The sequence below is a fragment of the Cyprinodon variegatus genome, unplaced genomic scaffold (assembly GCF_000732505.1).
Source record: "Cyprinodon variegatus isolate N-32 unplaced genomic scaffold, C_variegatus-1.0 Scaffold2, whole genome shotgun sequence".
Lineage (NCBI taxonomy): Eukaryota > Metazoa > Chordata > Actinopteri > Cyprinodontiformes > Cyprinodontidae > Cyprinodon > Cyprinodon variegatus.
In genome coordinates this window covers 22,359-34,582 of record NW_015150455.1, presented here as the reverse complement: position 1 = coordinate 34,582, position 12,224 = coordinate 22,359, and the positions used below count along the sequence as shown (strand labels likewise).

General features: G+C 43.0%; 1 protein-coding gene across 1 annotated transcript in view; it reads left to right on the top strand.

The window, feature by feature from the left end:
• The window catches only part of phf14 (PHD finger protein 14), a 111,857-nt gene that overhangs the window by 81,763 nt on the left and 17,870 nt on the right, over positions 1 to 12,224 (top strand). The window contains exons 12-14 of the mRNA XM_015370995.1: positions 223 to 329; positions 1,671 to 1,802; positions 7,554 to 7,719. Coding sequence (XP_015226481.1) covers positions 223 to 329; positions 1,671 to 1,802; positions 7,554 to 7,719 — 405 coding nt within the window. The remainder of the gene's footprint in view (positions 1 to 222; positions 330 to 1,670; positions 1,803 to 7,553; positions 7,720 to 12,224) is intronic.

Here is a 12,224-nt window from a genome sequence, read left to right as displayed (position 1 = left end):
TCCCTACGACTTTAAGGTTTTCCTTTTTATTTGCTGAAATGATTTCCAGTCATCCTGACACCTAAAGCAATCGACTCTAGAGCTGCATTCACAGCTGACACTCTTTCATGCACAGCAGATTAAAGTGCCTTGCTAATGGGCATGTCGACAGAAGGAAGAACTGAAACCACACACTGTTGGCCTGTATGAATGAATGGTAGTGTTTTTTTTTCCTTTATATAGAAGCTGAACACTCCGGCCATCCTGAAAGCTCCAAAGGAGAGGAAGCCAAGCAAGAAGGAAGGAGGAACTCCAGGGAAGTCCTCAAGCCTTCCAGCCATTCTCTACAGGTGAAGAAAACAAACATTCTCCCTCATCGTCTATAAGGAAAAAACAGAAATCTGAGCTATAGGAAAAGAGCCGTTCCAGATGTCGTCATCGAAAATTGATCACACCGCCCTTTTTTCAGAAACTACAATATTTTCAATCGTTGCACGCAGCTACAGCTCACACTGTAGGGTGAAAACGCAGGGTTTAAAAGTTCACAGCTCACCGTGTTTGTTCTCACACTGTGCGACCTGACGCTCTGTTGCGATCTACCTGCTTTGGTGTTTTTTTGAATAGTGTTAAATATTTTTTGTTGTACATGAATACACGCCCGTCGAGGTACTTTAAAGTCTTTTTTTTTTTGGACAAAACTAAAGGAATAAAGGCAAATCTGGCGTCTTGCGCATGCATATTGACTATAAGTACACTGGTCTGACGAGGTATGCTGATCTGACAGAACAATGCCACATCGCGGAGCATCGCAGAAATGTCGTTTTTCAAATCGCAGAAGCACTCAGTTTTACTCCCATCATGTTTAACAAGAGTAAGACATTAGATCTGTCACTCCAGACCATTAGCTTCTTGCTAGCTCGCTTCGTTCAACAGTAAAACGTATGAAATGAACAAAAATCATCAAGAACACAAACAGTTTAGCTGGAAAATCTTTCCCTAATCGGTAATCTCTGTTTATTTTCACTTATGAAAGACGAGGCGCCTCAGAGGTTCAGGAAAACTCGGCCCAGGCTGCGTTCAGACGGCTAAGCTAAAAGGCTGTCATCCTTTCAGGTCGCCATTTTCTAAAATGAGCGTTACGCCATAGCATCACACAGCAGATTCACTGAAAACTCTTCTATATTCTATTTAAAGCTGTTATTTCAGTTTACAGTTTTTACTTCTCCTTTAAAATTGTATGAATTTCCTGAATTTAAACCAGAGCTGAAACCATTAATCAGATGAAGCCATTATTGAAATCATCATCAACTAATTCAGTAATCGATTCATCATTATCCGGAATATAGAGACTGTAAAACACGCCTTTAGCTGACAGAGCGACACACTGAGAGCAGGAATTATATCAAAAAGTTTGCATTTAAGATAAAAAAAAAACTCAAAACCAAAACTCAACTGGAAAAGTTTGATTGGTTTGATTCCGTTACAAGTCCTCTTTAAAGAACCTTTGGCTATTCGATTATTAATCGATTATTCGAAAAGATAATCGATTAATCAGTTAGTTGCAGCCCTAATTTAAGACAAAGTTTAGTTTTTACAAAGTAGTTTTTAAGCTCGACTGAAGGTTGGGTTAAGTTCTGCTATCTTTGGGCAATAATGTGCTCTTTGATCTAACTGCTGTTTTATTCTTGCAGCTGTGGGATCTGTAAGAAAAACCAGGACCAACATCTGCTGGTCCTGTGTGACACGTGTAAACTCTACTATCACCTGGGCTGCCTGGAGCCTCCGCTGACACGGATGCCCAAAAAGACCAAGAACAGCTACTGGTGAGGCTCAGTCAGACGCTGCAGGTTGGATCCACGGTTTCTGGAGTTTTTTAAAGACACGTCAGCTCTGTTCTGTTCGGGCTGGTTGAACAAGAACATGCAGAGTTTCTAATGATGGATTAGAGGTGGGGATGTCGGATTGTCCGAAGCGTGGTTGGACTCGTCTCTTGGATTAAAATCATTCAAAATGTCTCCTAACTTTGTTCAATTCAATTCAGTTTATTTCTTTAGCGCCAATTCCACAACACATGTCATCTCAAGGCACTTTACAGTTCAACCAGATCATCCAGTCAGATTGAATTAAAGTTTTCTATCTAAGGAAAACCAGCTGATTGCATCGACTCATTGACTCTTCAGCAATCCCTCACACTAAGCATGCTTGTAGCGACAGTGGAGAGGAAAAACTCCCTTTGAACAGGAAGAAACCTCCAGCAGAACCAGGCTCAGTGTGAGCGGCCATCTGCTGAGGCCCACTGGGGTTCAAGGAGACAGAAGCAGACATAGAAAAAGAAGCATAGATACAAAAGGCAACTGTCAACCAGCTCCACAGGCGGCCCCGTCCAGGAAACACACAGCCAGGCAGACGAGCTCCGAGCCAGCTCCCATGTCAGAGGATGAAGAGAGCACATCCAGTTAGTCACAGTCAGAGAAACAGGACTACACTGGAAAACAGGCCAAGCTCCAACATCTATAAACAAAGGTGTTGATGGCAGCAGCACAGCTGATATTTCTCTCCAGGATGGAGTCACAGCCAAACAGGAACAGACCAGATGAAGCTACTATGAGAAAAAGCAGAGAGAGCAGAACGTTAGAGATTGAACTAACAGATTCTGCAGAGTGGGAGAATAGAGATAGAATGAAGCAGAATGATGAAAAAGGGGTCCCTATGTCCTCCAGCAGTCTAAGCCTATAGCAGCAGAACTATAGAGATAGATCAGGATAACCTGAGCCACTCGAACTAGAAGCTTTATCAAAAAGGAAAGTTTTAAGCCTAGCCTTAAAAGTAGACAGGGTGTCTGCCTCACGGACTAAAACTGGTAGTTGGTTCCACAGGAGAGGTCATACATGCGCCGCTTTGTTTTAAAAAAATATAAATATAAAAAATCTAACAGTGGAAGTCTGGGGGACAGTGATTGGCCTCCATGTTCTGAATGCTGGCGTACCATAAAGAATAAATGAACAGTTTAGTTTGTGACTTCAAGTCGTTGCCCATAGGAAGACGTTACTGGATATAACCTAACGGAATATCTTCAGAACGGCTCCAAATGACACTAAACGCATATGGGAGAGTAGAACATGATGGAATAACGGAAAATCAAGGCCCCAATGTAAAAAAAAACGGCTTTCCCCTTTAATGCCAGAAAATACAGAATCCGATGCAGAAAATCTTGTCGTAGAGGTCGTGGTGTTTAGCGCTCATTGAAAGTCAATGGGGATGATCACACCTGACATGATTTCAGACTGAGATAGACCCCAGGTCTGTTTTAGTCGTTCTACGCAGCAATTCAGCAGCAATTTCATGGGTCTGACAGGAAGAGAGACGCGGTTACAAAGTAAAACACATCCACTTTGAGGGAAAATATGAAATAAAATCTGTTAAAGTAGAGCTTTGCTTTATAGAATGCGCCGGTGTTTTTATTTTAAATAACTTTTCATAATCTGATCCATTTAAATGTGGGAAATAGTTTTTGTGTGTATAGTACAGAGACAGAAGTGAAAATAATCTGCATAGATCTGCTCATCCTGCCTAGTCTGAGCCTCTCTATATGCAGCCAGTCAGTGTGAGATGGAAAAATAAAGCAGATCAGAGATTAAAAAGTGGTTCCAGCCGGTGTGTTCAGGCCTTGAAGCTTCCAGCCTGGCAGCGTCTGTGCTGAAACGCGCTGCGGAGGACACCCAGGTGAAGGGTCGACATCAGCAGAACGGGGACCTTTCTCACTCTGCAGAGAACGCTGATGTGTTTACATCCTCTGGAAAGGGAGACCAGCTATGACTGACAGGGAGATAAACCCTCTGCTTACACTCTGCCATCAGACAGGCTTTATTCACGGTCCAGCCTTCTACTAGAGGCGCAGCTGCTGCTGTGGGCCCTCAGCCTTAAGGCTGGTTTATACTCAGAAACCAGGTCGTCTGCATGAAGAGGCATAGCCCAGTATCAGGTACTGCAGGCTAACAAAGAACCCAAACGACCCCCCGTTCCTGAGGGGAGGACCAGTTCTCCTGGTTCCATCTGAATGTTTTCTAAGCCATAGCCAGTTTTTGGGCTGCAGTATAAAGCTTCAAACCCAACGCTGATTCTGACATTTTGAATATAAAAAAAACCTTCTTGGATGGAAACCAACTCCAGTTGTTTTTTAACTTTATTGGAATTAGTTGGACGGTCTTGCTGGCGAGTCTTACACTGCAAAAAATGAATTCTAAATAAGTCATTTTTTGTTAAAATAAGTGCTTTTTTTCATCAGTTGAAGAGGTAAGTGAGACAGTTTGCCAATGGAACAAGACAATTTACATTTAAAATCAGAAAAAATAATTGCATTGTCTTATTTCGTCAGCATAATATCAAATTATCATATCATATTTTAAGGGTAAAAATACTCAAATTAAAGGTAAATACAATTAATTTAAGAAATGTTTACTTATTTCTAAATCGTTTCTGCAGCGTATGTTCCTGCTAGCTGCTAGCATGTTCACAGGGTCTTGTGGCCTTAGACACAGGTCACATGATCCTGCTGATGATCTATATTCACATGGGTCGTGTTTTCATGGACGGGTCTGGCACTGCAAAAACAATCATAAAAAAAAGTAAAAAATCTCTAAGTTTTAATTGTATTAACTCTTACATGGAGCAGGTAAATAAGATGCTCTGCTAATGGAATGAATATTTTTACTCTTAAAATTAGATAATTAGATAATATGCAGTTGAAATAGGACAAAGCAATAGATTTTTACTAATGTTCCATTGGCAAAGTGTCTCACTGACCTCCTCAATTTAGGAAAAAATAACTTAGACTTAGACTTTTGTACGTGCGTGTCACGTTGGCGTCTGCGTTTCTTTACATCCAGCTTATTACGCTTTGGTGCCTCATAGTCACTGATTTGCAGTCAGATGAGCCAGTTTTCCCTCAGCTGTTTGATTTAAAACAGAAGGAATAAGGTCTCATCTCAGTGTTGGTCGGTCCTGTTAGTCGACTCACTAATGTACACCAATGCTCACCATCAGAATAGGATGACCGTCTAAAGCTGTAACCATCCCTGGTGAAAAGCAGCTGAGAGCCTTGATGTAACAGAACTCCTTCATTCTGTGAACAGAATCAGTGTTTTCCTGAAGGAGCAGCTTACAGTGGCTTCTGCAGAGCATTTTTCTGGTATTATTCCTGACATTTTTCTTCCGTCTTATCAGATAGAGATGCAGAGATGGTAGAAATGTCAGCGGCTCTCTTCCCCTTCCACAGTCTGCTGCTCTTTATCTCAGGAAGACATTAAATGCCTCTGCTTCTCCACATTTAACAACCCAGAGCCATTAGAGAGCAGCTAGAACTATGCTAAAAAGATGGAAAAGTGTTTTCCTTTCACTTGTTCTTCAGGATGTCCTCAGGGTTCGGATGATGCTGGCCTGAGAAACGGATTCTGATAAAACTTCTGTTTCTTTATTGGTTTGAACCCATTTGATTGATGAGCCATGAGTGAATAAAGAGTCAGAGGCAATCATGACGATCTGCTTCCTGCTAGAACATAGAGGTCTGCCGATGAGGTTCGTCTGCCGATGAGGTTCGTCTGCCGGAAGTTTCTCAACCTCTCACGGTCGAGCTTCTAGGCCAGAGGTCTGCAACCTTTCCTTTCTAAAGAGCCATTTTGCCCCGAGGATGGTTAACTAAAAGAAGCTTAGCAACGCAAAATATTCTGAATTTTTCATAAAACACAACCTACTATTTTTGTTAAATAGGAAATTTGTTGCCATTTAAAACAACATGCTGGGGGAGATTCTCAGTCATCCAGGTCATAGTCATTCCAAAGAACGATTTAAAATCAATCCACTGGACTTTGTTTCCAAGTTCAAAGACTTTTCGCTTCCCATCCAGGAAGCTTTTTCAATTCAAAATGTCTGGATTAGCGTTGAGTTCCAGACTTTTACAGAGTAGCCCAACAAAGGCCTTGTTATGGCTACGGACAAAGGCTTTAGGACAGAACTTTAGGACAAAGGCTTTAGGAAAAAGGCTTTAGGAAAAAAGGCTTTGGGACAAAGGCTTTAGGACAAAGCTTTAGGACAAAGTCTTTAGGACAAAGGCTTTAGGAAAAAAGGCTTTGGGACAAAGGCTTTGGGACAAAAGCTTTAAGCCAAAAGCTTTAGGACAAAGGCTTTAGGACAGAACTTTAGGACAAAGCTTTAGGACAAAGGCTTTAGGACAAAGCTTTAGGACAAAGGCTTTAGGACAAAGGCTTTAGGACAGAAGGTTTAGGACAAAAGCTTTAGGACAAAGGCTTTACGACAAAGGCTTTACGACAAAGGCTTTAGGATAAAGGCTTTAGGACAGGGGGTTCAGGACAAAGGCTTTAGGACAAAGGCTTTAGGACAAAGCTTTAGGACAAAGGCTTTAAGACAAAGCTTTAGGACAAAGGCTTTAGGACAAAAGCTTTAGGACAAAGGTTTTAGGACAGATGCTTTAGGACAAAGGCTTTAGGACAAAAGCTTTAGGACAAAGGCTTTAGGACAAAAGCTTTAGGACAGGGGGTTTAGGACAAAGGCTTTAGGACAAAGGCTTTAGGACAAAAGCTTTAGGACAAAGGTTTTAGGACAGAGGCTTTAGGACAAAAAGGTTAAGACAAAAAGTTTAAGACAAAGGCTTTAGGACAAAGGACACTCGTTTTAAGACCAGAATGTTCACATTTTGGACAAAGGAGACGGGTGGTTTGAGAGAGGCGTGAAGGAAGCCATCTATGTTCAGAAAGAAAAACCAACCTTAAACAGAGGGGGGTGGGACTCTAGAAAACCTATAATACAGTGATGGAGCTGATTCCTTCCCACTACCATCTCAACCCTTATCGCCATGCAGGTGGTCAAACATGGCGCCTGTGAAGCCAGGCGTGGCAAGGGCCAATTGCGGGTCAATTTGCAGCCCAACAACGACCTGGACGACTCCCCATTACAAAGGGGTGGACCTGTTTTCAGTTCAATGTACATGTTTTCTAAGCCGTAACGAGGCTTTATGAGCTAACCCATAAAGCCTGGAACTCAACGATAATCCAGACAAAGTTTTCAGACTGGGAAGCGAAACGTCTTTGAAACTTTGAAAACAAAGTCCAGTGGTTTGTTATTAACTTTTAATTTTTGGAACATCTAAAACATGCAATTTATTTGTATTTTTAGCTTTTGAAATCATTGTAACATGATTTCTAAGTTTATTAAAAACATTTTTTTGTTCTTTACATGTCACTTTGTTGTGAAAATTCAATTCAAATATTCTTTATCAAAACCTCTAAGCCTTCTAAGACAGGTATTTTTCATAATACGTTAGTTTTTGGTATCACTTTTAGCCACTATTAAGAGCCATTGGAGACGGTAGTCTCTACTTTTATGAAGACCATAAATAACAGAACTACGGTAGTGGGATTATTTGGTCCAAAATTGGACGAAAAGCCGGAGGGATCAATTTATTTCCAGCTAAAACACTGTTAGTCCAATAAAATCTAGAATATATGGATCTGGACAGTAACTCAAACACCAGTGCGGTGACAGTTTGTGTTTTTCTCCAGGCAATGCTCCGAGTGCGATCAGGCTAGCAGCGACGAAGCTGACATCGCCATGGAGACGCTGCCCGACGGCACCAAGAGATCCAGGAGACAGATCAAAGGGCCCATCAAGTTCATCCCACAGGAGATGTCTCCTGAGCCCAAGAAGCAGCAAGTGAGAGGAGGCACGGTGAGTCCAGGCCAGCAGCCCTTCATCCTGAGCGCCGCTCCTCTTCCTCCTCTCTCCCTTCATTAGAACTAACGTCTGAGTGATTAGGGGTGCTTCACCTGTCTCCTCACGCTGATTGCTCATTTTCTGCACATGGATGAAAAAAAGGGACTCTGATGAATTTACTTTGAAGTGGCATCAGTTCAAACAGGCGGCGTTGATGAGTGGAAGGCAGAGAAGGGGTCGGAGGTCACGATCTGGTTGGTTTTAAGATTTTCATACATTAATTTTGCATCTTTAATAGAAAAACGACTCATCTCCATGTTTAAACCTGTTTCTATCAAACTTTCAGACACAATATGGTTCAACTTCTCCTAATACTACAAATTAATCACATTTGCTTGTAAAAAAAAATAAATAAATAAAAAAAGTGGTGAAACGATCCTCCTTCAGTCTGAGGAAAGGTCACCTCCTTTCAGATGTTTAGTAACATTTGTTTCTATATAGGAAGCATTCAGTTCTATATTCATATATTTCAACTTTTTGTTCCTCTTCTTTCTCTTTATTTCCTCATCATACCGTCTATAAATGTGCTTCAAAGCTGGTATGTTTTTCCGTGCAGTCAGTGAGGATGATTCAGTTCAGCGTAATTCAGCCCGATTCCAAGTTTTAGTTCAACATAATGTGAACAAAGCAGAGGATGAGGGAAGTAAGCTTTAAGATTCATTAATTAGAACGATTACGTTATTAAACCGAGCTTACATCCTGTAGATTAGCTGTTGAGTCCAGACAGATTACAAACACCTGAAGACAGTGGTTTAACTTTTCCAGCAGTAAACTACTTATTTTCTAACCATGCAAACAGGTTTAAACTTTGCGTTAAACAAAACGCCTCTGAGAAAGGTTTATCTGTTTGATTTGTTTCTACCTTCCCTCTGCCTGCTGTGACACTGACTCACTTCATACATGGCCTTCTGTGTTGGTTCAGAGAAAGAAAAGCTCCAATAACCCAGAAAACCTCAGGTTTCATCTTAATATGCAGGGAGAACGGATCGGTCCTGATGATCAGGATGAGGCGTATTTTCAGTCCCATCTCAAACACCATCAGTGACTCGGCACCGCGGCGCTGAAGCTCCACCAGCCTGAGCGCCGTTCACCAGAACCAGGCTTCTCACACATATTAACTGTCTGACTGTATCTAAAGCCGGCGTACCCTGTACGATATTTCCAATCGTTGCACGCAGCTGCAGCTCACACTGTACGGTGAAACCGCAGGGTTTAAAAGTTCACAGCTCACCATGTTTGCTCTCACACTGTGACCCGACGCTCTGATGCGATCTACCTGCTCACACTGTACGTCTGACAAAGACATGGCTGAGCTAACGTGGCTACTATGGTCTGACAATTTTACAGAAAGAACTCCATTTCACTCATTGCCCCCCCGCCATGCTGCTGGGTTTTCATCTGAGAGGAAGAGGAAGAAGAATCCTTGTTTGCCCACTGAGCGACTGAATTTCAAACATCTTGATTTTCTCCTGACCTTACGATTCCTGATGGGGAGATGGTCGTTAGCGGCGGATCACCCCTCGCTACCCCCTGTACACTACGCCACGCACCATCAGGCTGAAAGGTGGCCCGATCGAAAATTTCTCGCACGACTGGGGGATCGGCCGGAAAAGGGCAAAACATCATACAGCGTACGCCCGGCGTAAGGCTCTAGATTTATCTGGGCAGATCAAATCATCTAACAGGAACATTTCAGCTCTGTTCAAATCATTGGTCCTTCATAAACGTCTTAAACCAGTAGTAGCTGATAAAAGCTTCATTATTTGTTTACATTTAGGTCCTTTTATCCAAATCAGCCCTCATGCAGCTGAAGTTTAAGGAAATGATGTGAAAATGTTAGCTAATGAAGAGAAATATAACATTTTGTTGGTAGAAATTTTAGCACGTACATTTTTTCCTCCACATTTACGATTTGCATCCTGCTAACGAATGAAGGGACACCCTTTACAACCCAATCCCACCCGAAGCCATGCAACGCTTTCAGGTCCGAGTCAGAAGCTACAGGTACGGAGGACGGTCCGAGTCAGAAGCTACAGGCACGGCTGATGGTCTTTGCTCTCTGGATGCTGCTTGCCTTGGTCGTTGGTACTTGGATCCTCTCATACAGCTTTCTCCTTAGATCGATATCGGGCGGCTCGGGGCTGTGGGCTTCCAACAGGACTCGGTAAGGAAATGAATCTCTGTGACCGCTTCTCCTCCAAGTCGTTCCAGAGTGTTCCTCCTATGAGCTCGACACTCTGCTGGGGTTCTCAGGGATGCTCTGTTTTCTCAGACAGCAGCGACTCCTCAGAGCAGCATTTATCATCCAATGCAGGGCGGCAGCAGCTAAAAGGATCCTGCTTTGCATTTTTAATGCTTTTACCAGGGCACTTCTCTAAAGCGCTGTTTCCATTTATCAGGCCTCGCTAATCGACGTCCTCCTGGCCTCTGCATGCCTGTCTGCTTGGAGGAGTTCATTTTTCAGGAAGGAGCTTTTGTTTTAATAAATAGACACGTTTCCCTTCATTGAAAGGCTCTAAACAGCCAGTGGAGGATCTATGGGAAGTTATTCATGGTTTTTAATGTGTAGCTGATGGAGGAGAGGCTTGGTCAGTGTGGGGATCAGTTAGAGCCGTTCAACTAGATTTACATCCATCAGCATCTCTATGCTTTACTGTAATAACAGTAGGTTGGCTGTCTTCACTATGAGTTTAATGTCTGACCTGCAGGATTCATGCAGATTGTTTTCTCACATAATGAATCAAAGAACCAATGTTTGGCTTATTGATCTGGAATATTTAACTTTTCTTTTTTTATTCATATTTAAGATCCACAACTTCTTTTAAAAAAATCTGTTTTCTCTGAATCCTCCATGTTATTGTCATTGATGGTTTCTTTTCATGTGAGAGTATCTTTTACGCGTCTCTGCAGTTTTCCAAAAGGCCCTGGTGCTGAAAGGTTCAGGATGGAAAGCAGCTTTCAGATTTTTAGGTCCCTCTTCTTATGTTTGTTCACGCCAAACTCCAAACCTGAGAAAACATCAGCAGCTTCCTGTTTGTCTGACATTTTGCTAGAAATTCCCTGATGAGCAGCAGCACCTGGAACCTACTGATCGATAATGGAGCTGGATTTCACAGAACGGCTTCCGGTACTTGATTTACTTTTCAAAGCTGAACAAAGTCCAGCAGCTAAAGCTAGATCACCTTGAGGAAGATTAGACGGCGTTCTAAATCAGACGGGTACAGCAGGGAAATCAGAGCGAGAACCTTGGCAGAGAGAGAGAACCAGAACCGCTTCAAAGCTGCCTGCCACACCCCTATAGAGCGAAGGAACCGTTCCATGGGTTAGAGAAGGGAAGAGGCCGTGATGCTAGGTCATGAGGCCGGCTCTTACTGCTAGCTCTGGAGCCCAGCTCTTGATGCTAGGTCACGAGGCCTGCTCTGGAGGCCGGCTCTTGATGCTAGGTCACGAGGCCTGCTCTGGAGGGCGGCTCTTGATGCTAGGTCACGAGGCCGGCTCTGGAGGGCGGCTCTTGATGCTAGGTCGCGAGGCCAGCTCTTGATGCTAGGTCACGAGGCCGCTCTGGAGGGCGGCTCTTGATGCTAGGTCGCGAGGCCGGCTCTTGATACTAGGTCGCGAGGCCGGCTCTTGATACTAGGTCACGAGGCCTGCTCTGGAGCCCGGCTCTTGATGCTAGGTCGCGAGGCCGGCTCTTGATGCTAGGTCACAAGGCCGGCTCTGCAGCCTGGCTCTTGATGCTAGGTCACGAGGCCTGCTCTGGAGGGCGGCTCTTGATGCTAGGTCGCGAAGCCAGCTCTTGATGCTAGGTCACGAGGCCTGCTCTGGAGCCCTGCTCTTGATGCTAGGTCGTGAGGCCGACTCTTGATGCTGTTGGTAGACAGCTGTTGGTGGTAGATGTCGACGGGCAGAGAGCGGCAGAGCGAGGAGAGATGGTGATCCAGGCCTTTTCTGTGTTGGATCTAAGGGGCTGAATTAAAATGCTCAGTCACCCTCCATCAGCCACTAATTCTTGAAAATAGAGAAAAGTTTAAAATTTTCATCTTCTTTGAATCTGGCTGTGGTTAAATTTAAATGTGGTTTACTTGTTCTGCAACCCTAGATGAATCCAACAGATTTGGTAACCATGTCAACAGTATCCATGGGGCAATGCAGAACACCAATCACACCATCAACACAGTATGCTAATTTAGCATCTTTAGCTAACAGGTAGCATAATTGCCCTTTCGTATGGTTACCTTATGCTTTTACTTAAAGCTGAAACAATTATTGAAATAATCATCGATTAATCATTAACTGGAGTATAGAGACTGTAAAACATTCCTTTAGCTGACAGAGTGACACACTTAGAGCAGGAATTAAACCAAGATTGTAAAAGAAAAAAAAATTCTATTTAAGATAAAATACATTTTTTCATCAGTCAACATGCTCTATCCAGAACTCCTCCAGAAAATGTTTATATT